The sequence below is a fragment of the Plasmodium reichenowi genome, chromosome 7 (assembly GCF_001601855.1).
Source record: "Plasmodium reichenowi strain SY57 chromosome 7, whole genome shotgun sequence".
Taxonomy (NCBI): Eukaryota; Apicomplexa; class Aconoidasida; order Haemosporida; family Plasmodiidae; genus Plasmodium; species Plasmodium reichenowi.
Genome location: NC_033652.1, coordinates 985,809 through 1,003,835, shown reverse-complemented (window position 1 = coordinate 1,003,835; position 18,027 = coordinate 985,809). Strand labels below are relative to the sequence as shown.

General features: G+C 19.5%; 1 protein-coding gene across 1 annotated transcript; it reads left to right on the top strand.

The window, feature by feature from the left end:
- Positions 1 to 791: 791 nt before the first annotated feature.
- Positions 792 to 17,741, top strand: PRSY57_0724900 (putative membrane protein; the record flags this gene model as incomplete). The annotated part of the gene is made up of 1 exon (XM_012906902.2): positions 792 to 17,741. One exon carries the CDS (start codon positions 792 to 794, stop codon positions 17,739 to 17,741), a length of 16,950 nt encoding a protein of 5,649 aa, XP_012762356.2.
- Positions 17,742 to 18,027: the final 286 nt, after the last annotated feature.

The following is an 18,027-nucleotide window of genomic DNA, read 5'->3' as shown; positions in this document are numbered from 1 at the left end:
TTTTTTTTTTTTTTTTAAATATATGATCACTTGGAATGATTAAATTTAATTTTTTATGCTTTATATTTTTCCTGAGTGAACTTTATATAATTATATGTTCTTTATGGAAAAAAAAAAAAAAAAAAAAAAAAAAAAAAATATTACATGTTAAACATCCATAATATATATATATATATATATATATATATATAATTAAGTGGCTTAAGTAAAAACTACATTTATATATATAAAAAATAAATATATTACTTATTTATATTTTATTTATTTTATTTTTCTGTATTATTAATTTTTAATTTGTAAGACATTATAAACGCCATACATATAAATATAAGGGATATATTAAGAAATATATATTATAAATGTTTATACCTTCACATATATATATATATATATATATATATATACATATATAATTTTATTTGTTTGGTATGATATAATATTCCCTTTTTGATTTTTGTGTATATGTTTATATTTATGTACATTTATTTTTAAGTTTTTTTATTTTGAAAGTCTTATTTCCATTGTTTCATATACATAAATTCATTATCCCTTTCCATCCATATATCGACAAAATGTTTATGTTTCTCAAGTTTATTAAAATTTAAGATATACATATAATATATGTATGTATAATATATTTTTTTTTTTGCCCTATGGTCCATATAATATATACACATATACATGTACAAATATATATACACATTTGTATATATATATATATATATATATATATATATATTTATTTATTTATTTATTTATTCATTTATGCTTAACTTCCTTGCGGTAACAAAATGGTATATGCTGTCATATTAAAAGACCAAGTTGATGATAATTTTCTTAAAAGAAGAACACACTCGAATCATAAACGTGTGAGAAATAGTACAAGTAGTTATTATCAAAATAATACATGGGGATATATACCCCCCAATGATGATATAGAGAAAAAGAAAATAATAAAAAATGAGAAAAGAGAAAAATCAGAGAAAAAGAAAAAAGAAAGAAAAAAGGAAACCGCTAACATCCTTGGAACGAACAATAAATATTCCATATTAAATTATTTTGATTTAAAAAAGAAAGATAAAAAAATAGAAAATAAGAAAGAGGATCTTATTAATAATGATTGTAAAAATAAAGAAACGAATATATTTCAAGATAGCTTTTATCATATTCAAAATGATGTTAATAAGTCTAAGGATTCCATAGAAAAATATAATAAAGTTGTATTAAAATATATTAAAATAATAACAAAAGGACTTATAAATGAAAATATTATTAAAGAAAAAATATTGAAATTATTAATTTTATTAAAACATGAAGATATCTATTTAAAGAAATTTTCAAAAAAAATTTTTTATCTTGAAATGAAGAGGAAATATGGTAATGATTATGGCTTAATGAAAAAAGGAGAGAAAAAAAAAAGAGGAAATCATAATATAAATATCAAGGAGAATATATATATAAATAATATATATAACAATATATATAATAATATATATAATAATAATAATAATAATAATAATTATTGTTATAATTATATTACTACCATTACCAAATATTATATTAACAATATTAAGAATAATATTTACGAATACAAAGTTACCTATTGTAAAAAAAATAATTTACTTTTTTTTCAATATTATGATGGTCAACAAAAATCTTTTAAAATATCTCAAAATGCTTTCTACTACCTTTTATCAAAGGATAATCAATTATTTCGTCATATACCACTTCATAAACATATGAAAGATGAATATGATATGGAAAAAGATTATGTTCAGCAAGACATGTTGTATCAACATACGAAATCATGTACACATATTATACATCACCATTTGGATAATCCTATATGTACAGAAAAAAAACAAAAAATTAATATAAATAATAACAATTATTATAATGATATAAAAAATAAATATATATATACCCTAGAAAATGATATACATCAAAATCATATCAAAGTTAATGTTATTCATATACAAAATAAAAAGGAGAATATACAATTTGTTTTACCCTATAAACCAATTAGAATGTTTTATTCAAATAACTTTCTCTTTTTTGTAAACATCATAAACAAATCTAAAGATTTACAATATTTTACATATTCTATTTATAATAATAATTATAAAAATCAAATTCGAATAGTCTACGTCTCAGCCATTCATCCATTGCTTCATGATATTATTGTAGATGAAAATAATTTTTCTTTATTTAAAAAAAAATGTAAATATTTTTATGAACAAGAAAAATTATTTATATGGACAGATATGTCTTTACCAAAAGAGAAAAATAAACAAAAAGAAAAAAACAGCAACAAAAAAAATAACAACAAAAAAAACAGCAACAAAAAAAATAACAACAAAAAAAATAACAACAAAAAAAACAAGAACAAAAAAAATAACAACAAAAAAAACAACACTATAAATCAGATACCAAATATAAATATTATACATATTAATACAAATGTTAATATTTGTATAGCATATGAAAATATAACAGAAACTTATTTATTCTTTCATATTTCTTTTGATATTATAAAATATAATAATCAATATTTAAAAAAATATCTCAAGAAAAAAGAAAATTTGAACTATTTTATTACCTTTCAACATTTCTTAAGTATCGAAGCAAATAATTTTGTATATAAAGAAACAAAACAAAAAAACCATCTCTTGTTACATAACATTAATTTTAATACTGAAACATATACACCTCAAATTATACTTACCTGTGGTGGAAATAAAACGATTCAAAATAAAATAAAATTATGTCTTTATGATAATAATAATAATTTATTATTTCTAATACCTATATATCATAAATATGTAAAGGACAAAATAAAAATTATAAAAAATGTCCTAAATTTTTCAGCAATATCCATGTGTAATAACATGAATGATTTTCATTATTTTCCATATAACTTATGTGTACCTATAAATAATAAAATAAATACAACTCAACTAAAGCTCCAATTTAAAAATCTAAAACCTGAACAAACCGTTGTTAATGTCTCGACGTCAAATGAAAGACACATATACTTTTCAAACATTTTAAAAAAAAAAATGGATATATTAAAAACTAAAGAACATACCGATAATCTAGAATATACGTCCTCATCAAATCATAAAAAAAAAAAAAAAAAAAAAAATCAACGGGAATCACATAAAAATTATATTTCCCTTTCTTCAGATGAAGAGAATAATATGAAATATGGTACTATTATAAATATTAATCAGATGAATAATTTTATTATAATATTAAATAAAAATGGTATGTTATATTTACTATGTGATGATGTTTACATATCCAGTATTTATTTATATAATAACACATCACAAATATATAATATGTATGATTCTAATTTATCCAATATAACCGTAGATACAATAAATTATCAAAACAATTCTCTATCGTTTGATTCATATAGAGTTCATATAAATATATTACCAACAAATATATCTTTAAAAATTATGTTAATATTTTTTTATTATTATATATGTAAAAATATTTGTACGCAGTTCTTTACATTATGTATATATGAATGTAGAAATAATAAAATGAAGAATGATGTAAATATATGCGATAGGGTTAATATATTTCATTTTGTTAATATTGATATATATTCATTTTGTAATAAAGCACATAACTTAATTAAACAAAAATGTGAACACATGAAGGATATAAATGATCAAATGTTTATGCATAACAAAAATAATAATGACCACAATAACAACAACAACAATAATAATAATAATAATAATAAGAATAAGAAAAACATCTGTGGTAAAATGAAGAATATGGATAAAACCTACCATACCAACGAACACATTTATAATAATTCTAAAAAATACATATATGACAATAATACAAACTACAAATGTAATAAATCGCCTCTTTTTTCAAAAGAAGAAAAAAATTATAATAATAAAAAAGATGATACACTATTTTTTATGAATTATATAAATTATAATGAAATGCTCGATATGAATTTCTTAGATTTTGAAAATATCCAATATCTAGAATTTTGTCGATTTATTTATCTGTTCCTTTTAATTTGTGTAGATAATTTAAAAATGTATAAAAAAATGGAAAAATATTTATATATTAAAAAGAAAAATAGAAATACTCATCATTATGTAGAATATGAACAATCTAAATATAATTGTTTTCGTTTTAATTTTGATAAAGATACAAATATTTCATCAGATGAACATTCTTTATCATCATCTTTGCCTAGTAGTAATACAACATGTATTAATGAAAAGTTAATATCTATAAATAAAAAAAAACAAACGAAAGAGAACAAACAAACGAAAGAGAATAAACAAACGAAATCAAAATATACTATCCATAATAATTATTATAATGTAATAAAAAAGTTTATAAAATATTTACATATAAAATATACACATATTTATAAAAATAAATATTTAATACTTTATTATCTACATTCCTTTTATGACGAGATTTATATATACGAATATATTGATCAGAAAATTAAAGATGATATAGCATTAATAATCATTATATTATCTTATACAATCAATTTATATAATTTCACATTTTATTATATCAACAAATTAAGTCCATACAAAAAAACACATATGACATATTTTTATAGACATGTATGTAAACAATATCTCAAAAATGAAATCGTTAAGAAATATACTTCGTATATATCCCTTTTACAAAATAATTATATATTAAATAATAAAGAAACACAAAATATAGAATTGTCACCACAAACATTTAGAAACAAACTCAGTTGTAATAATGATCTATCTTATTCTCAGCACGCTCAATTATTATCACCTCTTAATAAAACAAGAAAAGAAGGAAATGCAAAAAACATGACACATATAAAAAATGTTGACAAAAATGTTGACAAAAATGTTGACAAAAATGTTGACAAAGATGTTGACAAAGATGTAATACAAGATCAAGATAATATGAAATCAAAAAGAAATAAGGAATATAAATTTGAAAAATATTTATTTATAAATAATTACCTTAAAGAGAAATTTATCAAGTTAGACAAAGTTACAAATATATTAGATATCATATATAATATAATATATCCTGAAAAAAAAAATTGGGAATATATAAATGATAATATAAAGGATTCTATTAATGATTTATATATTTTACAACACAACGAACAATCATCTAACAAGTTAAAATTAAAATATGAATATTATATAAAAGAAGTGAAATGTATTTTTAATATATTAAACAAATATTATAAAATATATGATAAAGAAGAGAAATGTCATACTTCATATCATACATATCATAAGAATAAAAATAAAATGTGTAATAAAAAGAACAACTTATTACATATTCATAATATAAACACGTGTTATGAAAACTTCTGTAGATTTAAAAATATTATTCTTTCTAATGAACAAATAAAATTTTTATTCTGCTTCCATTCTTTATATTTTCCTATAAAAAATTTATTATTTATATCTTTTATAAATTTATTTTATCATAAAAATATAGAAAGGAATATACTCAAGGATCATTTCTATCGTAATGTTCTTAAAAATGAGATGGACATTATATATGTCTCTATGTCAAATTTAAGTTTTATGAAAAGCACACCACACCATAATAAGAAACATGAATTTGTTATGTATGATCATATGAATAATATATATCTCAAAAAGTTTGATAAAAAGAAGAAATCAAAACGAGAGCTTATTCATCCTAAGGACAAAAAGGAAGACACATCATTTGAAAGATATAATATGTATGAGAAAGTAATAATATGTAAAAAAAAAAAGACACACGATAATTCCCAAAGAAACAACAACAATAATAATAATAATGATGATGATGATAATAATAATATCTATGACAATAATAATAATAATAATATCTATGACAATAATAATAATAATACCTATGACAATAATAATAATAATAATATCTATGACAATAATAATAATAATACCTATGACAATAATAATAACAATACCTATGACAATAATAATAACAATACCTATGACAATAATTTATTCTTATCATATCTACACTTATACGAAAAGAATAGCATATCGTTATATAAACAGAATTTAAAAACCTTTGACAATTTTAACCTAACTCATATTAATTTTATAAATGTATTATTTAACTTTATATTTTATGAAAATATATATTTAATTAATTTATACTTATATTACATATACTTAATATATAATATACAAACTCAAAAAAAACAAGAATTATTTTGTAATAATAAATGTATTAATAGTACACATTATAAAGAAGAACAATATAATTACTATGATGGTGTAAGAGATGAAAATAATATAATAATAATGAAGAATAAAATAATGAGTAATAAAGATTTAAATAATTATCAAAATATAATAAATAACAAAATATATAAAAGCATAAAGAAAAATAAAGAAATAATTTCAAGTACAAATTATTTTCCATTTATAAATCTAGATTCGAAGAAAAAAGGTTCTCTACACAAAAATGAATTCTATTTAATTTATAATGATAATAAGAATAAAAAATATTATTCATTAGATAAACAACAAATAATACATATAAATATGATGAATTTATTTTATTCATATAATTACTTTAATTTTAAAAATATATTTTTTTATATAAACATAAATAGAGAAGATCTTTATCTTAATAAATGTCTCATGTCTTCAAATGAAAAATTAAAAATCTATTTGTATAGAGTCATAGACATTTTGAATGAAACACACTATAATAATATATTTAATGGTATTCATAAAAATTTTTGTATGAAAAGAATGACGAACAAATATAAAAAAAAAAAAAAAAAAAAAATTAATGCTAATATGAATAGTTTAAGCAATACATCTAACGTAAACATCAACAATAATAATAACAACAATAATAATAACAACAATAACAATAATAATAATAATAACAACAATAACAATAATAACAATAATAACAACAATAACAATAATAATAATAATAGTAATGGTAGTATAAGAAGTAGTGGACATAATTTTATTGAGAATAATAGAAATAATAGTAATCATCATAATTATTATAATATTATAAATTCTACATGTAAAAAGAAAATTCAAATTGTACAGAAGAGTTATTTAAGCGATTATAAAATATTAAAAGATTGTTGCTTCTTTTTCGATACATTTAAAATGGACCGAAATATTTCTACATGTTATTTCCCAAGAAATAAAGATCCTGTTTTAGTTTATTTAAATAATTTTCATAATTACTATTTTTCAAAATATTATAAGAAAAGAAAAATGCATTTATTAAAAGAAAATAACGAATTGAGAAAAGAAAAAAATGATTTAATAGATCTTGTTGATATGTATAATACTTCGGATAGTTTAGAAAGTGCATATATACATAAACATAAATATAATAAAAAAAATGTAAATAAATATTTAAAAAAAATAATAAAAATGATGGAACTAGAGAAATTAGAAGAAAAACAAATTTTATTAGATATAAAAAGAAATGATAATTTAAATAATAAAGTATTAGATCTTATACATTTATATTATACATTTGAAAAAATATATAAAATGAAATATTTATCCATGTTTCATATTAATCATATAAATATTTTCCATATACTTAATTCTATACACTATGTTCCAAATATTAATTTTAATATTAATTATTATCTTTATGTATATTTATATGAATATAAAAATAATAATACAAGATTTAGTAATAATATATCATTTCATAATAATGATACCAATTCTTTAAATAGATTCTCACATACTAATAACACCGATATTTTAGACACATACAATCATATATCTACAAATGCATATATAAATCAATTTAATCATACATCTAGAAATATTCTAAATCATGTAAATACAAATGATACTAACACAAGTATTAACAATCATTATACGCATGATAATTATATTATTCGAAATAATAATAATAATAATAATAATAATAATAACTATAACTTTAATGAGCCCTCTGAGGTTACTATGTTTAATAGGCGCTTGCGTGAGTTTAATAATTATTGGGATCCTTCCACAAGCGACAACCAAAACAACCAAAACAACCAAAACAACCAAAACAACAATAATAATAATGACCATAATGATTATCATAATAATCATAATAGTATTCACTATAATCAGACTAACAATAGAATAGGAATACACTCTGGAATAAGACATGTGACATCTAATAATTCAAGAAATAGAAGAATGATCAACAATCAAAATGGTACATTTAATTCAAATACACATGTCTCCAATGTATCACCTAGTATTAATAATTATAATTATTATTATAATCATCTATCTATGAATGAAAGAAATTATATAGACATGTCTAGAAATGATTCTATAATTAATAATTATAATGGAAATGATCATCTGGAGGATAGAAGCCCACGTATTAATCGTCTGGAAAATAACTCATACTATGATATATCTCAAGACGGATATCTGATGGCTAATCCCAATCATAACAATATTTTTAACAACAATATTTATTATGATAACAATAATAATAATTATCATTATCAAAGAAGTAGTTATAATTATAATAACTACTCAGGAAGCTTTTTGGAAGAAACACAAAACTTCAACATCAATAATAGACATCATAATCATCCTTTACATTATGAAGAGAAATTAAAGAAATTCAAATATAATATAAAAAAAAGAAATAAAAGGAATATTAAAAAAATAGAACTCAAAGTGAATGATCTGCTCAACTCATTAAATGTTCACATAAAAACTGATAAGATGGAAGCTATTTTTTTATTAAATAAATATTTTAAAAAATTAAATAAATATAAAAAAAGAGCAAGGCATTTTAATACTATTGGTATTAAAGAATTAGGAAGAAAAATAGGTATACCTTCACATTCTCAAAGTACCGATCTTTTTGATAATATGTATTTAAATAATAACCATATGAACAATGCTTCTCAGAATAATTTTCTTTTCTCACGCGATTCATTTAGGCACAGCAGTATAATACAGGATATAAATGAAGAAATTTATTTAAACGATCCAAGTGTACATTCCGAGAGTTCCTCAACAATTCGCGATAGCGATAATAATAATAATAATAATAATAATAGTAATGACAATGATGATAATAATAATGACAATTATAATAATTATTATAACACCAATCAGTGTGAATACATGTCGTATAACATAAGTCAAGATAACTGTTCGTCCATCCAAAAAGACGACAGCAATTTTAATAACAATTTTAATGATGATGATTATCATAACAATGGATTATATAAATCTAAGTCTTCTTACATAAGAAATATGAATAATGCTCATATGAATGATTCGTCTAATGATGAATTTTACTCAAACAACTTTTTATATACACCTAATAAAAATATACAAAACGAATCATATAATAATTATAAGAACAATGATATATCCTTTGATAATATTAATGGATTATCTAGTTTTAATCATTCTATATATGATAGAAGAAATAGTCAATTATCGTTCTTTAATTATGATACTAGTAGACATCGTAATAGTTATGGTTTAGAAAATAATCATAGATCTAACAATCATCATTTTTATATTGGAAGAAGAGATAGTAGTATGTCATTTTATATGAACAATTTTAGAGACTCATATAATAATATAAATGAAAATAATATAAGACCATATAATTATAATAATACATCTAATAATTATTCAATTTTATCGAATGGGTACATATATAATAGGTTATCTATAAATTCTATAAGTGGTACAAATGGTATAATAAACATAAATAATAATGATGATAATAATATTCTTTCACATAATAATACGAATTATAATCAAAACTACCATAATAACTACCATAATAACCACAATAATAACCACAATAATAACCACAATAATATCCACAATAATAACCACAATAATATCCACAATAATAACCACGAAAATAATCACAATAATAACCACAATAATAACCACAATAATAACCACAATAATAACCACATTGTGTATGATCTCTCCCATAGTAATAATAATACCCCCATTGAAGAGTTTCGTCATATGAACGCAACAAATTATTTACAAAAAAAAGGTTCTAATAAAAAAATAGATTATTTTGATTTTACATTTGATAAATTAAAAAGTATAAAATTTAATAATTTTGTAAATTCCAAAATTAAAAATTTATTTAAATTACAATGCTCTTTATGTCAAACTATTTTATATAAAAAAATCGATTTATCTTTATATGTACATACAAATTGTGAAGAAAATGATGATCATCATAATAATAATATAACTTTACTAAATATTATTAATAATGAACATTATTTATACAAATTTTTAAATAAAAATTATAAATATTGTGGTACATATTACCTTGCTGGTTTTATTTATGGATTAGGATTATTACAATTTTTCCAAAATATAAAAATATATTTATTTATACAATATATATTAAAATTTAAAAACAGATGCCTATATATATGTTCCATACTAGGCTTATCCTTATCCCTAATTAATTCACAAAATAAAGAATTAACTACAATATGTCTAAAATCCATATTTAAAGAAATATACGATCATAAAAATATTAATTATGAACATCTCATATTTTATTGTTTGAACGACAATAATGATAACGACCATTCAGAAATTCCAAGAAATCATAATATTATATATGAAACCAGAAGGAAACAACAAAATTATAAACCAACATCTCACATTTGTAGTAATAATATTGAGTGTACCAAAACATATCATGTTAAGAAGCACGACAAATGTAATAATTCTTACAGTGAACATTTATATAGCGACTATCATACTCATAAAAAAGATTCTAATATAGATTTATATTTTAGAGATGACCATATAAATCCGTCTCATAATAATAATTATAAGGATGATAACGATCCACATAACAACCTATGTAATAAACCAAAAAGGAGCCATAAAAATTATCTCCATATGATTTTTTCAAAAGAAAATGAATACACACAGGAAAGTAGTTCCAGCATCTTTATTACTAGCGATACATCCAGCTCGAAAAATGTATTAGATAGAAATATAGGAAGTTCAAATATATACAACAGTAATATGATTCCAAGTAATGATGATATGATAATTAATCAATTAAATACAACCCCAAGTAGAAGTGATCATATTATAAATGATCGCACAAATATTCATCACATAACAAATAATATACATAATACAGATCCAAATGTGTTAATAATGAATAATAATGTAGATGAGAAAAAAGAACATTGTCAAGAAGACCATGATATAATGTTACTACGGAATAATAAAAATTATGCTTATAATAATGATGATACAAAAAATGAATCTATTAATATTCTAGATACCTATGATAATATTGATGAAATATATGGAAATCTATTAAATATTTCTATTAATAATTCTTTATCTTCAGGTATTTCAAATATAGATAATACTCATAATAATACATACCATAAAAATCTAAATAAAACAAAAATACAAAAAGAAAATAAACGTAGATGGAGAAAAATGAAAAAAAATCATATAAAAAAAAAAATATATCTAGATAATTTAGTATTAAGTAGTAATTTTATATGCTTAGGATATTTACATATGAATAGTAATAATATATGTTTAACAAAATATATATTAAAATGTTTAGAAAAAAAAAATTTAACGAAATTAAATCTATTATCCATGTTTTGGTCGGTTGGATCTATTAACTTTCAAAATGGTAATATATTTAATAATATTATTAAGACATTATTCTTTTTCATAAATATTAATATACCATATAAAATTCATAAAAATAATCTTATAAAAAATTACTCATTAAAAAATGTAAATCAAAATGATATATCATATGATATTATGTATATGATGATATCTTCAGCACTCTCGATTTCCTTAACATTTTTTAAAACTAATAATATCCACGCATGCAATATGATTTTTATACCTACACAAATAGATCATACTTATTATTTTAATTACTATGAAATAATGGTAAAGGTATTTACAAGAAATATGATCATGTTTGATTTTATAGAATTATCACATGAATATATACTTTCCAATTTGCCTAGCTTTTTAAGAATACTTCCTTCGGATTTAAAAAAAAAAAAAACAAAATTAAAAAAATACAATCATAAAACAAATTATCAACATTGTGCTTGTAATAATTCTTGTGAAACAGGTTCGAAAGTTGGTTTCTGTGAAGAATCTTATGAAAAATTATATGTAGCAAATAACAAATTACCATATATGCATCTTATAAATAATGATGGGGATTTTAAACAAATAAATCTTCAAAATCAATATGTATTTAAAAATGGTCATATTAATTTAGCACATCCATTTATATATAATGAGATGAATAAAACATACACAAACGGTTGTTATTTTGTTATCAGGGAAAATAATTACATTACATGTTATAATAAAAAAATGAATCAACCAGTAGATAATTTTAGTTATTTCTTTCATGGTCTTAATCTTACCCAGTATGATGTGTTTGATCATAGCGAATATGAGGAATGCACCTATCAAGGTAACAAAGAAACTAAAAATGATATAAATGGATATATAGGAGAAGATCAAAATGAAGATGAACATATGAACATTAATCATAACAATGATGAAAATAACGAAAATAATGACAACAAAAAATGTATACACATGTGTGGTCACAAAAAAGATATAAATATTAATAAAAACTATTCAAATATAAAATTTATAAATCCTTCTTCTGTTACAGATTCAAATATTCATCATGTAAATTATCAATATAAAGAAAATATACATAAAAAAAAAAAAAAAAATTATTATTTTAACCCTTACTGGAATAATAAAAGTGAAGAACATAAACAATTTCTTAAAAATTCTACTTTAATTTATAATTGTGAAATGTTAAGATATTATATCATCATAGGAGTGTTACAAGCTATGAGCTTAAAATTTTTATCAACACATAATGAACAATTCAAAGAAATATGTTTAAATTATATTTCTTATTTTCAAAACATTAACAATAATATTAATTGTACAAAAAAATTACAAAAATTATATAAAAAAATTAATTATCTTGTACATAAAATCAAAGATAATGTTAAAAGAGAAAATATCTTACGTCTCATTCCAAATCATCAAAATGTTTTCCCAAATAATAATTATAATAAACATAATTATAATATATTAAATAAACACCTGAACGAGTCAGGTAAAAATATAACACCACTTGAAAATAAAATAGACAATTTTGACAAAAAAAAAAAAAATAAAAATAATAATATTAATAATAATAATAAATATAATGATAATAATAATAATAATAATAATAATAATAATAATAATAATAGTAACAATAATAATAATAATAATAATAATAGTAACAATAATAATAATAATAATAATGATGATGATAACCCTTTATATTATGAACATAAATTCTCTGATATAAAAATACAACAACCCAATACACCTACTCAAAGGAGTAACAAAAAAGGATGGAATTTTACTGACTCGATTGAACACTCAAATAATATTTATTTAAATGAAGAGAATGTAGAAAACGAAGGAGAGAAAAAAGAAAAAAAACAATTAAAAGGAAATGAAAAAAATATTAATCATCATTATAATAAAAATCATATAATGTATTGTAACAACAATGATATTATCTATGAAGAGACATATAAATTAATTTTGAAATATGTTCAAAAAATTAAAAAAGTTCGTAAATATTTAGAAATGAATAATTACAAAGGTCAAAATAAAAAATTTATAAATACTATTATAATAAATAACCTAAAAGGAAATGATGATTTTTCATGTATGTATAAAATAAAAGAACAAGATATTAATGATCTTATTAATTTGATCTATCAATGTCTATCGTTTGTTTTTGTTGGTAGTTGTGATCAAATATTAAATAGAAAAATTAAAAAGAAAATAAATAATATAATTAATGTAAGAGATAAAAATTCAAATAATCTTTATTATTATTATTTAGGATATATTAATTTAGGACATGGGAAATGTATATTAAAAAAAGAAACAAATATATCTATATGCACATTAACATTAATTTTATTTAGTTTTTTACATATATATGATTTATCATCTCATTTTATCATACACCTTATTGAATATTTATATGTTCTATTAATTCAAAATAGATCTGTACAAACATATGATATTACTAATCATCATTTTGTTAACTTACCTATCCATATTATATATAAACAGGAACAATCATCATATATCTTAAAACCATATTTTACTAAAAAATATCAACTAATCAAAATGATAAGGAATGTTCAAAGTAATCAAACATATTATTTATACAAAAATTTTCATCTTACATTTCATAAGAAAATTATAAAAAACCCATGTGCCATACCTTTAGTTGATGTAATCAACATTTCGATATTTAATGAAAACTACTATGAAGTAAGTCTAACAAATATGAACACATGCAATATTTTTAGAAATACATTTAATATTTCAATGTGTGATATAATAAATAATATTATTAGTAAGGGAATTTTATTTGTAAAGAAAAGAGAATGTAACAATCAATATTCTTCATATTATAATAATTCTATATTATTAGATAATACCAATATTCATATGTCTGATCACCAACATATATTTTCCTCCTATAATCAAACCGGTGAAGATACAAAGGATAATATATATAATACAGATTCTACTAATTGTATAGATACTTATAAGTATCAAGAAAAAGAAAAAAAAAAAAAAGAAAGAAAGAAAAATTCATCAAAAGATATAAACAAACTTACCAAATATATAACACATACAAGTCATCATATAGACAATACTATTAAAAACAACATACCTTTTGATATATACCAAATAAATAAGAATCATAATAAACAAATATTAAGAAATAAGCTCATAGAATTTAATAATGTTAATACAAATCAATTAAATATATCCAAATTCTTATTAGAAATTATAAAATTTTATGATAAAAATTATTCTATATTTACAGAAGAAGCCCTATTATTATATCAAATTAAAAATACATACATGAATAATAATATCAATGAAATTATTTTCCTAAAATATTATATAAAAATAGATGAACAAAAAGATAATGTTATACATTCTAAAGATGATAATATTATATTTCAGCAGAAGTTTGCAAAACTATTTTTATATTCTAATGAACAATTTAATAAAATATTTTTTATAATTAAAAATTATAATATCCAAAATATGGACCATAATCAATGTGATATTGAAACGGATCAACAAATAGATGAATATACAGATGATGGAAAAAAAGAAACAAAAAAAGAAACAAAAAAAGAAACAAAAAAAGAAACAAAAAAAGAAACAAAAAAAGAAACAAATATAAATAAAATAAAAAATATACAAAATATACAAAATATACAAAATGTACAAAATGTACAAAATGTACAAAATGTACAAAATATACAAAATGTACAAAATGTACAAAGTGTACAAAATGTACAAAATGTACAAAATGTACAATATATACAAAAAGTGCCAAAAATAAAAAATATAATTAAAAACAAAAAACTCATTCAGAAAATTTTTTTTCATCTATTAAATTATTATTATACTACAAAGAAACATATATCATATAAATATGAAAACAAAAATTTATTTTATAATGATTATAACACATATAATTTAATTTTGACTCCACCAGTTCAAGATAGCCAAAAAATGGAAGATGATATTCAAACACAAAAAGGTAATATGAATAAAGAAGAAAAAGATTTAGATGGAAAATTAAATGACCATTCAAAAATTTTGAAAATGAAATATAAGGAACACCAACATACAGAAATAAAAAACAAACAATTATATCCAAACACTTATAATTATTTTCCCGTTTTAATTATTAACAATATTTATAATAAAAAACAGTTCAAAAATAATATATATACTTTATGTTATAAAACAGGTGAAAAAAATGATATAAACTTTTTTCATGATATCAATAGATTATTAGTTCAATTTTCCATCAATCGAATTAATACCTATATTAATTCTCAACTAGCCAAAGAAATGTATGATAAGTTTTATTATTTTTTATTAATACAAAATTTACATATAGACAAAAATATACCCTATTTATATATACTCTCATATATATATAACTCATTCTATTCCTTTTATGATTTTTTCTATCAATATTGGAAAAAAAATCATTTAAATAATTTTAATAAAATGAAAAATAATGATGATTTCAATGTACAAATTAATGAACAAATTAATTATAAAAAGGAAAAAAAAAAACCTGAACTGTTCAGAAAAAACAAAAGCCAAAAAAAAAAAAAAAAAATTATATATGATTTACAATTTTTTCATTATTTTATAAATCATGAAAAAACAAATAAAAAAAATCATGTAATAATAAATGATAAGAATATAAACAAAGCATTATATAATAAGGGTGTATTTTCATCTACAAATAATAATATTGAAAAGAACAAAAAGGACAAATTAACAATTAAATCGTCCATATGTGTAGACAAGAAAAACAAAAATGAATATAAAACAAATGAAAAAGTCATTTCATCAAATAATATACAAGAGAATATTGATCAAAGAACAAATATTACATATTTCCCCGATCAATCTACAAATAAATATAAGGTGGATAATTCATTTGACACTTTAAAAGATTTACAATGTCATAATTATGAATATCTAAAGATAATGGAAGGCATATATAAACATCACTCTTCACTTCAAAATAGTAATAGCTTGATAAAATATTTGCCGTTTTTTAATAATGACTACTATTTTGTATATTTTCTTGAAAAAAATATTAAATTAATTAAAACAATTTTCATACAATATTATCATAAAGGATATATAAAAAAACCTATACTTTTTCAAACAGAAATAATACCTATAAGAACAGCAAATCATTTTATTGATTTATTTACACAATATTGTAACTTCCCAAGATATGACGTTTTTTGGAATTTAGTTATTAAAAAAGAAGTAGAAAATTTCCTGTACCTACCACAATTTAGGAATTCTTATGATTATAAATATAATAAGTACATATATTCACTGTTCACTATAAATAGTAATTATTATCATAATAATTATTACACATGTAATAATTATGATAAGATTTATCATATCAAAAGGTATTACAAAATGAAGCGCAAACATAAAATTACAAGAAAGGAACCATCACAAGCATTTTTCAAAAAAAATATAAATAAAATATTTAATAGAAATTTTATCTATAATATATATTATCGTTATAGGATAGATATAACACAAAGTAAATTCTTCAAATTTAATAAGAAGCAATTTAATAAGGATGATCAAAAATATAAATTTTATTTATATAATGAACATAATAATTTTCTAATCAAAAAAATGAAATCACAATGTATTTATAAAATAATCAAACATAAAAAAATAAATAAAAAGAATTCTCTTTCTTCAATTAAACAGAAAAAAAAATATATATATGGATATAATACAACACATACAAATTTAATATTTAAACATATTTTAAATATAATAAAAATAAATTTTAAAAATAAACCTTGTCAACTTAGAATATTTTTATTAAAAAGTTATATTGAAAACAATACATTCAATATATCTCAATTCTTTAAATATTGGTATCAGAAAAGTCAAAGTCTTTCAAACAAAATTATTGACACATCTCATATTACCTTAAATTCAAAATATATTCATTTGCTTTTTACAGATATTTTATTTTGTTTTTTCATAGGAAATTTATAATAAAATTGTTAAAAAAGTCATACACATTTCTTTTTTTATAAATAATTAAAATTATCACATAAATATTATATTATATTATATATATATATATATATATATATATTATATGTTTATATTTTTTTATTTTTTTGTAGTATAAGAAAAATATGCATATATTTTTTATTAAAACATACTTATTTTTTAAAATCATTAAACATTTTTTTTAATGTCAATTTTTTAGTATCCTAATATTATTATAAATAAGTAATATATATAATATATACAATGTTAATTATTACCAAAAAAA